The sequence below is a fragment of the Protomyctophum parallelum genome (genome assembly GCF_964188405.1).
Source record: "Protomyctophum parallelum genome assembly, chromosome: 2".
In the NCBI taxonomy this organism is placed as follows: Eukaryota; Metazoa; Chordata; class Actinopteri; order Myctophiformes; family Myctophidae; genus Protomyctophum; species Protomyctophum parallelum.
Window position 1 is genome coordinate 32,943,675 of NC_139699.1, and position 16,647 is coordinate 32,960,321.

Consider the following 16,647-nt stretch of genomic DNA (forward strand, 5'->3'; position numbering starts at 1 on the left):
TTAATCTAAGTTTCTCTAAATATGAATGTCCCAGTCTAGGATGTATCTAATGATCATATCTAAATGTATAGATGTTTCTGGGCAGTGTCATCATTTGTGCTTTGTGATTGCCTGCACCAAAACAAATGATGTTTCTTATGTCCTATTTTTAAGTCAGTTAAACTAATACTGGCCTGATCATGGCAGCCAGGGTGCATAAGCATAACACATGAAAGTATAACACATAACAGAAATAGACCTCTTGAGCAAAAAGAAGAAAATAACAACATTTTGGCATTTCAAATTGAAAAATAATGGGTCAATATATAAAGAACATATGTCAGGAGCGACGGGTGATTTCCGCATGTCGGACCTTTGGTGTGTCAGATAAGCGTAGGCATGTCCATTTTAAAACACATACAGCAATTAAACATACCTTTTTAGAGAATATGGTCAATAGTACAGCCTGTGTGTCTCAACCAACTAAAATGGCGGACGTTATTGAATTTATAACAAACTTTGACTGCAGTAGTATGCTTATGCCAATGCCCTTTAGGCAGCGCTGCTGTAAGTCCCTAGCTCACACATGATTATGTGTCCTGGAAAATTCTTGAAGCTCTGTCCTCCACTTAACCCATTATTAATGTCTTCTAAACAGTTTTCCAAAAAACTTAATTTCTATGTCAGTGGTGCTCAAACATGCTCATGTCAAGGACCCCCAATATTAGGTATGTATTTAGCCACCGACCTCCATCTCAACATATTTTGTTGCAGGGACCCCCCAGAAGCAAAGATTTTAGTTAAAAATGTTTGCTTATATTATTCAAAGATTTGTAAAAAATGTCATGATTTTTCCAAAATAGCAGATCGGCCCATATGAGGCCCAATTAACTCAGGCACTATGGCCTGAGTTGAAAAAACTGTACCTGGACCGATTCTGATTCGTCATCAGAACCAAAGACAGGTGTTTTCAATTAATCGAAAATGGACTTTGAAGTTGCGATGGGTTTGTATAGGAAGGGCGTATCAAATATCGAAATACTGAATCATTGAACATAAAAACTGTCTGGGGTGCACACAAAAGCCTGAGTAGACGATAAGATTACCTGGCACAAGATCTTTTCAGATGGGGGTCCACATATATCCTAGACATGTAAACATAATGGGAACCACTGCTGGAATCACGTCTGTACACATTTCTCCATTTCCATTGTCAGTGGAGGAACTCCATTCACTGTAATGTAGTCGTGAACAATGTGGAAAAGGTTTTGTGTATGTGGTGATTTGTAGCTCTATCCATATTTTTGAGCATTCTTTTGACATTGACATTTTAATGAAATATTACTCCCAGACTGAGTGTTAACCTATGTAGTCAGTAAGACAGTAGACAGTAAAATCTTTCATTTTTAAGTCAAAGAGGGTACAGAGTATGGAACGGTTCGATATGGACCTTTATGGGGACCATGTGGGTCCATTTCAGAATCACAATATTTGTTGTCACGTCATAGGTAGGTCGTCTTTTTGTGTGTGCGCTCCATATGTACACATAACAGAGGATTTTACTGTGTACTGTACATTTATCACTGGGGTTCTGTCAATGTACAGTATGTATTATTTGTGTGTGTGTGTGTGTGTGTGCATGCGTGCATTGCGGATGGGAAGATGAGCGTTATAGCTGACTAAACAGGTCTTCTCTTATTATCTGTGGCCTTGTTGAGAGGGGTGTCCAGTACTGTTGGCCCCTTCACCACTATTGTATTGTGTTCATTTCAAATACTTTTTATCAAAGGACAACAAATAAATCTATACACGTGACAACTATTCTTGTGACTGCTATGTGCTTGTTCACAGAACACATGTTTTCTCCCCAAGTAGTGCTTTTAAGTGCCCAGAAACGATTGCCAAATTCTACAGAACAGAGGTCTAAAATGAAGGAATTCTACATTGTTCACCATTCTGAGGGTTACAGAATGGTGGGGTGCAGTCAGCAGGGCCAGCCAGGGGGAATGACTCAGCTGAAAACCTTACATCACATTCCACCACACGTCACCACAATGAATAATTTTTCGACTCACAAAGGCGTCTTCATCAGGGCATCATGCCTGCCCCGATGAAGACTCCTTTGTGAGTCGAAGCATGTTGGCTTTTTAAACTTTTCTAATAAAGTACCTTGATTTTATATCCACCCTCTCCTCATTTTTATACCTTTTTTAGTGCTCGGATCGCCGCCTTTTCTTCAGTATTCCAGTCCCACTGAGCACCAGTCTACTTTTAAACTTGTTTTCCACCTCCATCGAGCGGTTGATTCTCTTTGTCGGCTTGTCGCTCTGAAATTGAATGTTGTTGATGGTTATGTTATTTTGTCATCTGACACCCATACAGTGTTTATTTAATTATTGTCTCCACCAGGCCGAAGGCATGGGGAGAGTATGTTTTGCATTCCGTCCGTGTGTGTGTGTCCGTCCGTCTGTGTACAGCTAATCTCCGGCACTGTTAACCCGATCGATGCCAAATTTTGCACACACACTCCCTGGATGCCAACATGAACCTCTGCCCCAAAGAACGGCCTGTTATAGCGCCACCAGGAGGCCTACTTTTGAAAAACACATTTGTTGATATTACTTCTCCAGATTCTGTCCAAAAATCCTGCAAATCGTTAAACACTATCTCTATAGTCATGCTATCTCTATAGTCATGCTATAGTTATGTGTTCAAGCCAGATCTGTCCGATATTTCATATTCCATCCTAATTGGCTTTCAAAGTTTGCAGGATTGGCCCATTTTGAACAAAAAGCCTCATGAACGCAGTGTGCAATTTACCTGAAATCTTTCACAGACTTTCCTACTAGGCTGAGGAATATATCCCACCCTTTTCACATTGGCCTGTTATAGATGGTGGATTTTTGCAAAACACATTTTTGTAACAAAATGCCTCAAATCATCCACTTGTCATGATTTGAGGCAATTGTCACCCTTTTCACATTGGCCTATTATAGCGCCACCAGGAGACCACGACCTGCCCTGCCCTGGTGGAGACCTGTGCCCCGAGGGGCACTTTATCTAGTCTTATGGTATATCTGTCGCCACAGTGAGGCAGGGAAATGGTGACCGGAATAGTTAATTACTTAATTCCCAACGAGTCTCCGCCCTACGCCCTCTCTTTATACAGGACAGTTGGCCACTCATCTACATTACATTGTTAGGAAAGAAACAATAACCCACCCACTTATGTCGGTACTGCGAGGGGGTACTTTATTTGAATGAAAACTGTGGATATTTTGATATAGGGCCTATGTTTTGTGTGGTGTCAATCATGTGGTGCTAAAGTCGAAATCCAGCTTTTGGCTACCTGGGGTAGCCAAAAGCTACCCCAGGTAGCCTGGAGGAGGGTCGCCTGGAGGAGGGTGTTTGTCACAAGACTCGAAACACCAGTGACTCCAGAAAACACTAATGATTGATGGGTCCAAGTTTGTGCATCAGATTTGTTAACGAGCTGAAGGCACTGAAGGCAGGAGGCCCCTTAGCCCTGGTCCAGTGCGTCGAGACTCGCTGATGCACTGGACCAGGGCTAGAGGCCCCTTCGCCTTTGTTGTCGAGGTGGGAGAAGCCACAGCGGATCTGTTGGGATGGTAAGTAAATTGCAATGGAAGATGAGCAGATACCGGTACATACACTGAGGACTCAAAGCTGGGAAGGATATAAGGCCCATGGGCTGTAATTGGGGGGGAGGGGGGGCGCTGAACGGTAGGCCAATCACTCAGCAGTCAGCACTGCATGCGTGAACTAGCTCCCACACACACTGCAGTGACTGTTTTATCGGTTCTGCAGTCATGGCTCTGATGGCTGTAGCAGTAGAAAGTAAAAAGAGTATGTTCCCCATTCCCCACCCTGTGATAGTCGACAAGACAGACCGGACTGTACACGGTCGCCCTCTGTAGGATAGAATGCACTCTGTGGCTGAGTAAACACACCGTGAAGAACTTCGGGGAGAGGAGAGGAGGGCGTCACACACTGGCTTCATTGATAGAAAGTAAGAAACTATGAAACACGTTACATTTTCCCGTTACTGGCCATATAGATCGAGTATCTTTTCCCACCTTACTACTTATTTTGAATGACACACACACACACACACACACACACACACACACACACACACACACACACCTGTGAAGCAAATGCCTACCCCCACAAGGCTACATTTGAGCTGTATGTATCCTTGTTTTGATTTCGAGTTGTTTGCTATGGAGACCTATAAAAAGGGAGGGAGAGAAATAGAGAAAAAACTTTCCTCTGTAATCCCTCTCTGGGTCGTCTCTTGTTTCTGGTTAGGCTGCTGAGCTGCTCTGCTGTGCTGTAGGCTCTGCGCCGTGTCCCTAAATTCTCCATTCTCTATTTTTGTGCTTCCTTGCGCTGCCAAGCCCCTGACGTAATGCTCCACGTTAATTATTAGCATGTGGAGAGAGAGCAACGGGTATAGTCTAGATCCCATAGATTGGAGGTACGAATCTGTCGCGTCGTGATTGGCTCGTGCATTGTCATGCCAAACGTTGGTTTCTCATGCCTATAATGAAAGCTCATTTGAATTGAATTGAAATTGTTCTGACTGTAGGCTATATATAATATAATAATAAGGCTTTTAAAAACAAAAAACAGCAACATTTTTAAAATGAATATGAAAATGTGCAAAAAAAAGATATTTTGATAACATAGGCTATTTTGTCTAAGCTTATTTTTTATCATTTTTTTGAAAGTCCAAATAATACTGAATATTATTGCGAACGCAGTGAGCCACTTACTATGACAGCAGGGGCTGAGTGTCTGTGTGTGTGTGTGTCACGCTGTGTGGTGTCACGCTGTTACACCACCGGCCCGCCACCAGAGGGCGCAGCTGTGGCACGCACGCACGCACGCACACACACACACACACACACACACAGGGCGCAGCTGTAGCACACACACACGAGCTGCGTTCGCTTCACGCGTTTGCGCGTCTTACTTGTTATTATTACGATATTTTGGGGGCTTTTTTGACAGGAAATGGGGAGAGAGATGAGTGGAAGATAGGCCTACAGCAAAGGTCGTCAGGTCTCGAACCCATGTTGCTGTCAGGCTTACCACCAGCAGGGCCAAATTAGACATGATTGGGGCGGCTGGGCAGGGGCCCTTGGCTCTCAGGGGCCCTTCGGGGAAACTGGACCGCACAGACAGTACTGGGTTTGAGACCCTGACAACGGCTCCTGGCTCCCATCATTGTGATTGTGTTCAATTTAGGTCAAAAGATGATTAAAAAAACAGAAAATGTCACACACACGCGCACTATGAGGGGCCCAGGGGCCCTTGTGTGGGTTAATCCATCCCTTACCACCAGCCTAGGTGCCCGGACCGCTAGGCTGGTCCTGGACCAAATATTTATTTATTTATTGATTGATTGATTGATTGAATAGGCCTACTTTATTAACTGTTTGCAGAAAAAAGCATAGGAAATTACGGAGGATTTAGCCTAATTATAACCCAAGATTGCACCATATGGCCTGTTTCCATTGGGGTCCTTCATATTCAATTCATCTGAACATTTAATGACATACAGAAGTTACATTACTATGCAGAAACTTTTTAAACGGTTTATATGGACTTTGACTTTTCACTGGTGCAAGTTTAGAGATATATAATAGTGGGGATTTATGAAATTATTTAAATCAATCCGAAAGAAATGTCAGTAAGTATTAAGTAAGTAAGTAGGGTAATTAAGTAAGTAAGTTTAAAATAGTATTAACAGTTAGCCTAGTAGAATCAGAATGTGTACAGTTCAATTATAGTAGCCTACAGGTCAATACAAAAACTGCTAAGAGGATAAAACCGGAAAATGCACTAGACTTGTTTAAAAAAATATATTTTTATTTATCTGAACATTTATAGAAGTACATTTGATACAAATATGAAATATACACTTCTATGCAAAAATAATAATAGAATACAAGCAAATCACAATGAAAATGATATTAACAAAACGGCTACATAGTGGCACAGTGCACACACACGCACGCACGCACGCACACACACACACACACACACACACACACACACACACACACACACACACACACACACGCGCACACACTGTAGTGGAAGTGGAAAAGCTACACTCAGTTTTTTGGTTGCTCCGTCAACCAACTGGCAAATCACGGAGTTGTGACCGCTCCGGGCTATGGGATGTGGATTTCCACCAAAGCAATGCCTGTGCTCTCCTCTGGTGGTTATTAGACGGAGAGTGGAGGAAAAGTTAGTCAAGATGGCAAATCCCACAGAGTCGTGAGAGTGAAGGGGCACCGACCGCTGCCCCGTATGCTGCTTGAGACCAGCTAGCTCGAGACACACCACCACGGATGCATTTGAGCCAAGAAGAAGTAAGTATAGCTATAGCTTTGACTTTGTACTTTTGTTATTTCTTATTCGCAAGTGAACTATTCAGCCAATCTTGGACAAGCCAAATCTTCTCTTTTCGCCTCAAATGTTAAAATATGACCTTCCTTCCAGGCTCTATTTTATCATTAGAAATTAGACATAGGCTGCCGCCTATCCCCGGATTCCGCAATTCACATGTAAAAGCTATTTTGAGCGCCCTAACGTAAGGGAGGGGGAGCATATTGAGTTTGAATTATATGTTGGTGTATATATTACTATGGCATAACGGGTTGGTTTGTAATATTCTAGATGGGGGTGAGATACGATGGTGTTTGTGTGCCTTCCTTTCACTGCATGTGAGCACATTGATTATTGTCTCTCTGCTGATGAAGGCAAGTGACAGTTTTAGACAGCGGTTTATGCTGACTCTGACTGACGTTCTTGAAGGTAACATTTCGACAGGCGAGATTCGTGGGCTGTCCAATTTTGTATTTATTATTCGCTTCAATCCACTAGTAGAATGTCCGGTGTTTACGAAATATGGCTTTTATAAGACGAAGCCGTTTTATAAATACCGGTAATAATATTGAAATGAAGTTTAGTGCTATATCCCTATACTCCAAAACGTCGCCAGATCTGCAGCGACCCGGCGTCGTTCCTTTGGAAAATCCTGAGTGAGATGTGTTGTGTGTAGAATGTACAGTACAGTGCAAGTACATACACAGTATTTTTAGGAATGGGGTGGATACGAAACGGATTATTTTTAATTTGGTCTCGGCGGTGAACGCCACAGGCCCCATGCATATGCGACAGCGAGGAGGTGGCCTATAAATGCAAGTAGGACCGTTTTGTGCTGGTTTGGGTGAATGCATTATTTTAAAACGGCTCATTGCAGAAGTCAGTAGTCAGAAGTGTGCAGTCAGTGGTTGGTCTCTCAGACTCTCTCTCTCTCTCTCTCTGTGTGTGTGTGTGTGTGTGTGTGTGTGTGTGTGTGTGTGTGTGTGTGTGTGTGTTTTAAGCAACAGCTCTAGGGACAGTGTGAGTGTCACATTTATTTCCATTGTTCGCAGTCAAAGTAGACTCTTAAAAGCAGAGACATAATGGTGTGTGTGTGTGTGTGTGTGTGTGTGCGCGCGCGTGCTGGGATGTGCACGTGTGTGGATGTAATGAAGGTAATTTATTTTATTTTTGTAATTTATTTGTATACTTTTTTTACCTCATTTTTGCAGGCCTAGGGGGGAATCCCTGAAGAAAAATGCCAATGTGGGTGAAACTGATGTGACAGGGCGTGTTGGAAGGAAGCTGACTCATCATAAATCAATCCTTCTGGTGCAACAAAGTACCTGAGAGCAGCTAATATCACCTAATGCCAAGCTAGATGAACACTTTCGAGCGCCCTGTTGGAGACTGTCAAGCAGTGTTTACTGTACTAGGCACATGAGAGGACTTCACTTCGCCTGTAGCTGTAAATACTATAGGAAGATACTCAACGATACATACAGGTCAACGACAACAAAAAAGGGCAGATGCTTGCAAATGCTGTCCTGCTGTCCCCACCATCACTACAGGAAAGAAAATGACCATCAGCTGAAGCCTCTCGCAATCTTTACAACTTCTCATGAATAAACGGCTCATCAAACAATCGGCTAGTAAGACCACCTTCGCCCGGCCTCATCGACAGCATCCTCGACCGACCAGCCACCTTATACCACTGAACTACTGCAACTGAAGGGAGGTCACTTGCTCCATCACCACAGCACTAGTCCCACGGGTGGAAGGGACGACTGTCTTCCACCTTTTAGGTCTTGGCGTAGCGGTGATCAGCAGGAGGGCGTCCACACACTCACAGTTGCTCCCTGCCTGTGCCGGTGCCCGCAGACCATGATGTTTCGCGACCAGGTGGGCGTGTTGGCCAGCTGGTTTAAGGGATGGAATGAGTGTGAGCAGACCGTGGCTCTGCTGTCCCTGTTGAAGCGAGTCAGTCGGACCCAGGCTCGCTTTCTGCAGCTGTGCCTGGAGCACTCCTTATCCGAGTGCACCGAGCTTCACGTGCTGGAGGGCGAGGCCAACAACCCAGGTAGGTCAGACGCTGTCAATGCCACTGTTCAGAGGGGGGGGGGGGGGTCCACGACATATTGTTTGAAATTCTTTATTTAGGAATACCCCATTGAGATATTACTGCATGGGGTGCATGCACACACACAATAGATACGTTAAAACACACTTAACATACTTGGCTGCCACATGACATCACGTTAAAAGTGCTCTAAATCAAACATTAAAAAGTTGAGCGCCCCTCAAAAAAACTCATATTTCCTATTTGACAGACACCATCCACTAATGACACTAATGTCATGGTTAACTTAGCAATGCCTCCAAAAAAAACCTTTCCACTCCATATTGCTGACTTATTGATGATGCACAGTGCACACTGCATTTAGGGACATCATGCTGCTATTCTTAGCATTGCATCAGGATGGGATGTTTGTGGAAAACCACTCTTCTTTGAACGCCGAGCACCTTTTTTTTCATCCTTCACTCTTATCAGATCCTACCATTTCAATTAAAAGCTTTGATCAGTGGTGGATGAAACTGTGTCGGGCAAGAATTCAACACAGTCCACATTAACCCGGATGTGGAGAGTGTCAATACGTTGTGTTGTCTCAGCTGGCACTGTAGCGGGCTAGAGGGGGTCAGTCCATCAGGCAGCCAGAGTGAATGTCTGGCTGTTGCTCTAGTATGTACCAATCTCCAGGCTGGTATAACACTTCGAGGCACCCAGTGGGGTCTGACCAGGGTTGTTGCATCAGACTGCAGCGTGGTGGCCATGGAAACGGGAAACCGTGGCAACTGACCTGGCTCATGAAAAATAGAAACACTTCTGCCGACACCACTGGTGGCGTTGCGCATGCAGGGCATTACTTCTCTGTCTGTGAGCGGCACCCATGGTAACACATCTGCCCACTCCTGCAGAGCCTTCAAAGGAATTGGAATGATTAGTGATGAGGACACATGTAGACACCCTCTGCTGCAGTATCTGTCACACACACACACACACACACACACACACACACACACACACACACACACACACACACACACACACACACACACACACACGATTTCTTTATTTTAATCCACAAATTACAATTAATTTTTACAAGGAAACAAATATAACGGGGTTGACAGTTCATGTTCACTTAGGGATACACATGGCACCTCCTTCTCCACACAGACAAACTGCCTATAACAGACGAGACAGAACAGTATTTGGCAAGTTGTTTGGCTTTGCTTTTTGTCATGCCAGCTATTCTTAGGCCACTCATGGTCAGTTTATGCACATGGCCCAGGCTTCCGAATATCAGTATGGCAAATCTAAAGCGATACCCCAAGTTTGTTATACTTCCAAGTAATGGTTGATACTTAGAATATTTATCTTGGAATGCCTGGCCTGTACAAATCAAAAACACAGCCCACCTCCAGAATCAGGACCTCCTTGTGTCTGGTGTCAACAAAGACAACATCAGGTGTATTCGGGATGTTAGCAAAGACATCGCATGCACAGCTAAACCAATCTGTTAAGGCACATGAAGTGCATTAACCACTTAAACTATGCACTTTGTTGACCAGGGCCTATCATTTTCTCTATCTGTGCCAAATATGTCTTAGCCGAACATAGATGATCTACATTAAGTATAGATGTTCTATACTTGCCAAGTGTTCAACCTGTTAGACATGATGCAGCGCCCAATAGGGACGCTTGGGTTCAGGTGGTTAAGTGTCAGTGTCCTACCCAGACTACTGTCAGTGAAGCTGATTATATACTGACAGGGATCAGAGCAGAGTCAGTAGTAAGGGGCTGCTGCAACGAGGCCCTTTACAGGAAATATGCTCCACCTGCCAACATCTTTTTACATTGTGTGTGATTGGTGGACTGGACACTGGTTGGGTTTCTCTGTGATGAGTTTGCCGTCATTCCAGAGGAGATAACGCAGTCAAATTGTCTGAATGTTTTTTCAGAAAGAATTTGCTTTATGCCCTACTATGACGTAGAGGTGATAACTGGAGGAAGTAGCCTGTGTATCTATTCTAAGGCAAGCTTTACATGAGAAAAGCTTTTGGCATCTAAATCTGAATAATATATGAGTCATGTTACTGCATTTCTCATGAACGTTGTTCAGTAAAATATGTGTAATAATACTTTGTATCTTTATGTTTTTATTCTGTATGTTATATGTTTAACCTGGGTAAAGGGAAATTTGCTGAGCTTGAATACATGTATTTATTTACTTGCGTTGATTTGTAGGCCTGAGATAGCATGAATTCATGATACTTTGTGACACTGCCCAGTGCAATATATTTTCTTCTGCCAAACAAGGAAGCCTCACTGAGCAGTGGACATTGTTTTAGTCAAGCAGCCGAGGTGGACGGGTGGGACATTTGGTATATAGTCTTTTTTTATTGGCCTAAAATATTGTCTATATACATATATTCGTGAATCCACTTGCTGACTGGCTGTCACTAATAGGGCAATTGTTTTTATAGGGGTTTCTTGTGACCCTACCATTAACATCCTATGGCAGGCAAAGATGTAAAAAATGTCAAACTTTCCTTTTGCTTTAAGCAGCATGTGACATGTCAAACTAGGGTTTTTTTCATGATTCTGAATCCATTCCAAGCATTAGTTTAGCACAAAATACACTCCTTGGGCTAAAAACAGCCATAGCCACTTCCTCAAAATGTGCTGACCTCATCACATTCGTCATGATTGCAATGGCCATTTCTTTTTGTGCTAAACTAATGCTTCGAATGGATACAGAATCATGAAAACCCCCTAGTTTGACAAGTCACATGCTACTTAAAGCAAAAGGAAAGTTTGACATTTTTGCCTCCCATAGGATGTTTTCTTTTTTAAATAACATTTTTTATTGAATTTGGATGTTTTCACATAATTTAACTCCCATAGGATGTTAATGGTAGGGTCACAAGAAACCCCTATAAAATAAATTCTCCAATAGTGACAGCCAGTCAGCAAGTGGATTCATGAATGTATGTATATAGACAATATTTTAGGCCAATAAAAAAGACTATATACCAAATTTCCCACTTTAAACAAAAGAAGCCTGTCGGCTGCCGGACTACGAGTTAGTAGTTTATTTATGCGATGCCACAAATTGAATTATGTACAACACTATGGTAAAAATCTCAATGAAACACTCCGTACCTACACATTGTAAAACAGTGTAGTGCCAATTGATAGGTTGGCATTTCTTTATCATTAGTCAACTCTACAGAGTGTCGCAGTCCCGCCACCTTTCAGAACGACGAGTGGCCCAGGAAATGATTCTCCATTCATTTTCTCCATAGGCTTTTGAAAAGCCTATGGAGAAAATGAATGGAGAATCCTTCTGAAAGGGGGCGGGACTGCGACGCTCTATAGTCTCATTCATTAGTTTGTCTCCCACGTGGATAGCTTTCTCCCTCTGTATTTAGATTTCACAGTTCAGGAAGCTGATGGAGAAGCACAGGACAGAAAGTCCTGATAGGACACTAGGTCACTTTGGGGTACAGTATGTGTGTGTCTGGAGGTAGAGCTCCTAACCACTCAACCAATAACAGACATATAGTAGGCCTACTGGCCTAGTTTATTTTATTTTAAAAAGGAGCTGACCAGCCCTTGTACTCTAGTTTTTAGGGAGAGGCAGGTGTATAGAGTAAAGTCAATATGTGGTTATAATTGTTTTGTAAAATAATAATAATAATAATAATCTATTGTCTTGGTTATTTGTTTTGGCATTTGTGATAAACGGCCAAGCTACACCAGGCTTTTCTCCGTGCATTTAGAGTAAACGCGCGGACCGTGCGTGCGTAAGCCAAATGCCCTGGCTACATCGATCTGTTAGACGCGCGGCAGGTTTGTGCGGGACCTTCCGGGAGGATATATAGATACGCGCGCATGGGGGCATACGCACGTAAAAAATTTAGAACCGATCCTATTTTTAGAGCACGCGTAGGATGGCCCGCGGTATCCGTGCGTCTGGTGTAGCTGGTATCATTGACATATATTGGTCCTATCCAAACGCACTGTATGCGTGCAGTAAACGCGCACAGTAAACGCATACGCACGCGCGCAAAATTGCCTGGTGTAGCTTGGCCGTTAGATCCAACCGTGTTCCCCAGTGATTGCGCAGTGAGTTTGCCTTCATTATCATAGGTGACATTAAATCCATAAAGCCTGAAAGGATGGTGCAGATCAAGATCAATGCATCATATTGTGTGATTTAACGGACATGACCATGACATATACAACCTTTATGCTGCATATACTGTTATTATACTGTTATTTCATCTAAATTAGTTTGTTCACACACTCACTAGTTGCCAAACTTGCCAGCATCAGTAACTTGAGAGAAATTAAACTCTTTTAAGAGTGCATATGACCACAAAAGACATGCACTCACTCTCCCGTTTGGAAAACCTTGTCAACTGCAATTTGTTATTTTGAGTTGGGGAGGGACTAAGCCCCACAGTTGCTAAACTATTTGGATTGGCATTGGACAATCGCTTTTTTGGGTGGGATTTAGCGAAGGGTTAATTGGCTGTGATGGAATGTGTCACGGGTTAAATTCATTTTGAGCTTGTATATCGGTTATTTTCTGACTAGCAACACCATCGTACTATGGAGTGTAGGCTAGATGGGGCGCGTTTGTGTGTGTGTGGAGAGAGATTTTAATGTTACAGTTATGGACATTGTTGTGATCAGGCTGCTTTGGTTTGCATTATTGTCTCTGCCAGGCCAAAGGCTTGTTTCGGCTATTTTCAAATGGCCAAAATGTATATGGGCTGAAGTGGGTAATGTATGTTTTGTAATAATAATCAAAATCTACAAAGTAACTAGTAACATTTACAATAATTGTAGTGGAGTAATAGTAATTATTTTGCTTCAGATGTAGTGGAAGAAGTAAAAGTACAAAAAACCTTTGAAATCAAATACTCCAGTAAAGTAAAAGTACCTAAAAATTGTACTTATGTACAGTACCACTGACACTAAAAGAGTCTTTGAATGTTTCTACCTCCACGCTGACTGAGAGCCACGCCTTACGGTCCTATCCCACCTGTGTCAGCTTGCGGTCGTTTCCCTTCACGCTGACTCAGCTAGGCAAGTATGACAGTATCAGCAGCCCTGTCCCAGCCTCTGAGAATTTACATTAGGCCTAATGCTCTTGGAAGGTAGCAGAATGGTTGTCTGGTTACATGATCTCTCTAGAACAAGGGTTCTGTCTAGCCGTTAAATAAAGGCCTTTGGCTAATTGTCTCCACCAGGCCGAAGGCATGGGGAGAGAGTATGTTTTGCACTCCGTCCGTGTGTGTGTGTGCGTCCGTCCGTTTTTGCACACACACTCCCTGGATGCCAACGATGAACCTCTGCCCCAAATTTTCCAGAACAGCCTGTTATAGCGCCACCAGGAGGCCGACTTTTGAAAAACATATCTTTTTATATTACTCCTCCAGATTCTGTCAGAAAATCCCGCAAATCGTTATACACTATCTCTATAGTCATGTGTTCAAGATGGATCTGTCCAATATTTCATATTCCATCCAAAGTTTGCAAGATTGGCCCGTTTTGAACAAAAAATAAATGCAGCGTGCAATTTACGTGAAATCTTTCACAGACTTTCCTACTAGGCTGAGGAATATATCCCACCCTTTGCACATTTGTCTGTTGTTATAGCGCCACCAACAGGTGGAGTTTTGCAAAACACTTTTTTTGAACAAAAGGCCTCAAATCATCCAATTGCCATCCAAGGTGTAAGAAGAAATGCCACCCTTTTCACATTGGCCTATTATAGCGCCACCAGGAGGCCACAACCTGCCCTGCCCTGGTGGAGACCTGTGCCACGAGGGGCACTTTATCTAATTTATTCTGTGTAATATGTGCACATGATGCTGTGTAGCTTGTAGATAGTGTATATCACTCGTCCATCCCAACGACTTAATTGTCTTTTTAGCAAGCAACAACCCTGCATGATCGATTAGATACATTATGCTTTTTTAAGCTATGGATAGACCCAGGAACAGCGCAGGGTGCAGTTTATCTGTGGATGAAAAGAGTGCACTGCGTTACTCAGCTGTAGCAATCCGTTGGGTGGTGCACGCTCACGTAAACGCCGCACATAACATGTAATAAACTAGATAAAGTGCCCCTCGGGGCACAGGTCTCCACTAGGGCAGGTCAGGTTGTTGCCTCCTGGTGGCGCTATAATAGGCCAATGTGAAAAGGGTCCCATTTCTTCTTACGCCTTGGATGGCAATTGGATGATTTGAGGCATTTTGTTCCAAAAATGTGTTTTACAAAAATCCACCTGTTGGTGGTGCTATAACAGGCCAATGTGAAAAGGGTGGGATATATTCCTCAGCCTAGTAGGAAAGTCTGTGAAAGATTTTACGTAAATTGCACGCTGCGTTCATGATTTGAGTCTATTTGTTCAAAACGGGCCAATCCTGCAAACTTTGAAAGCCAATGTTAGCCAATTAGGATAGAATATGAAATATCGGACAGATCTGGCTTGAACACATGACTATAGTGTGTAACGATTTAAGGGATTTTTGGACAGAATCTGGAGTAGTAATATAAAAAATGTGTATTTCAAATGTCTGCCTCCTGGTGGCGCTATAACAGATCGTTCTGGAATCCAGGGAGTGTGTGTGCAAAATGTTGCATCGACCGGGTTAACGGTGCCGGAGATTAGCTGGTAACAGACGGACGCACACACACACACACACACACACACACACACAGACTGACAGACTCACACACGGACGGAGTGCAAAACATACTCTCTCCCCATGCCTTCGGCCTGGTGGAGACAATAATAAGGATTCTAAGATCCAGTTGAAGGGTTAAACATGCAGCTGGGAGTCTTGAGTTGAGTGGAAAAGCGCAACTATTTGGAAAGTGGTGTACAAATGAATGGAATCCTCAATGACCTACTTCTTTCACTGCCTGAAGAGGCTGCCTTGTTTCTGGAAACCGGCAAGTGATGCGACGTATTTGTTGGTTAAGCCACTGTTGTAGTCAATGGGGACACTTATTAATGTCAAAGACAGACACTAACTGTTGAGTCATGTAGGATATCTCTGCTGTCAGGAGGAAACCTCGTAACTCCAAAATGTTCATTTTTCAGGAAATGAAAAATATAATCTTTTAAGGAAATGAATAAAACATTATATTTTTTTAAACGATGTGCCTCATCAACGTTGGTGTTGTGAATTTAGATATTGTCAATTGCTTGCATGAGAAGGAGAGAGGTGGTGGAGTTAGCTGCTTTAGCAGACAGTTTGATGGTCCAATGGAGTTAAGAGGTTTTGTCCAATGCGTTCTTTCTACTTTCCATAATTGGTTCAATATTTTCGAAACAACACACAGACACAGTTATGAGGTTTCCTCCGGACAGCAACAGTATTATATTTGTTATCTTGTGAGTGTGAGCCTTTCTGTCATTTTGAAGATGTGACCTAATGATTATTGATTATACGATTTTGATCATATATTTTAGCCACCGCTCTCATTAGTACGACAATGAGTCAACATGAGGAATCCCTATACTTATTCTAGTTCCCACACGCTTCCTCACAAACTATGCCAACCAATCCCACACTTGTTGTTATTTCAATTGCATTTCTCCTGACTCCCAACTTTAGGGGCCCATTTTTGCCTTCAACAACACAACATTCTTGTTGATGCCCCCTAGATGAGACACATTTTAACCCATTTTGGGCGGGAACCCCTTCTGGTGTTAGCAATATGTTGTGCTTTAGCTATTGAAAAATAGCAGATCTACAAGCTCGTAGAGCGCCACCGAGTGGCGCGCTACGAGCTTTTTTAGAGCTAGACATTTTTAGAATCTGATCTCAGGTCAGAATAGTCCACGCTTGGTACTCTCTCACACGCACGCGTACACATTCACACACACCACCACACGCACACATATAGATGTCTGGGAGGTGGAGTCCAGAGCTCGGTGTAAGAGGGGTGGTGTTAGCAGAGGACAGTGGGCCTGGTGTTCAGAATGACTAGCCTCTTTGGGACGTGGTGTGGTGCATGCACTGCTGACCTGGCTCTGCCTGCCTGCATGGCCGGGGCTAGGAGGACTGGTAGGAGGAGGAGGGGTGTGGACTGTGTAGGGACAGAAAGGGAAAGGAGAAGAAGAAAGAGAGATATAGTCTGTCTACATGTACTGTACTCAGGCAGCTGTTTTGTGG

General features: G+C 43.2%; 1 protein-coding gene across 3 annotated transcripts in view; it reads left to right on the plus strand.

The window, feature by feature from the left end:
• Positions 1-6,235: 6,235 nt before the first annotated feature.
• samd4a (sterile alpha motif domain containing 4A) overlaps positions 6,236-16,647 on the plus strand; it is an 85,502-nt gene continuing 75,090 nt past the window's right edge. For 2 of the 3 annotated variants that reach the window (XM_083791424.1, XM_083791426.1), the window contains exons 1-2: positions 6,236-6,386; positions 7,614-8,461. In XM_083791424.1, coding sequence (XP_083647550.1) covers positions 8,266-8,461 — 196 coding nt within the window. In that variant the 5' untranslated portion in view covers positions 6,236-6,386; positions 7,614-8,265. Of the gene's footprint in view, positions 6,391-7,613; positions 8,462-16,647 lie in introns of all 3 variants that reach the window. The other variant, XM_083791425.1, reaches the window with a different exon arrangement.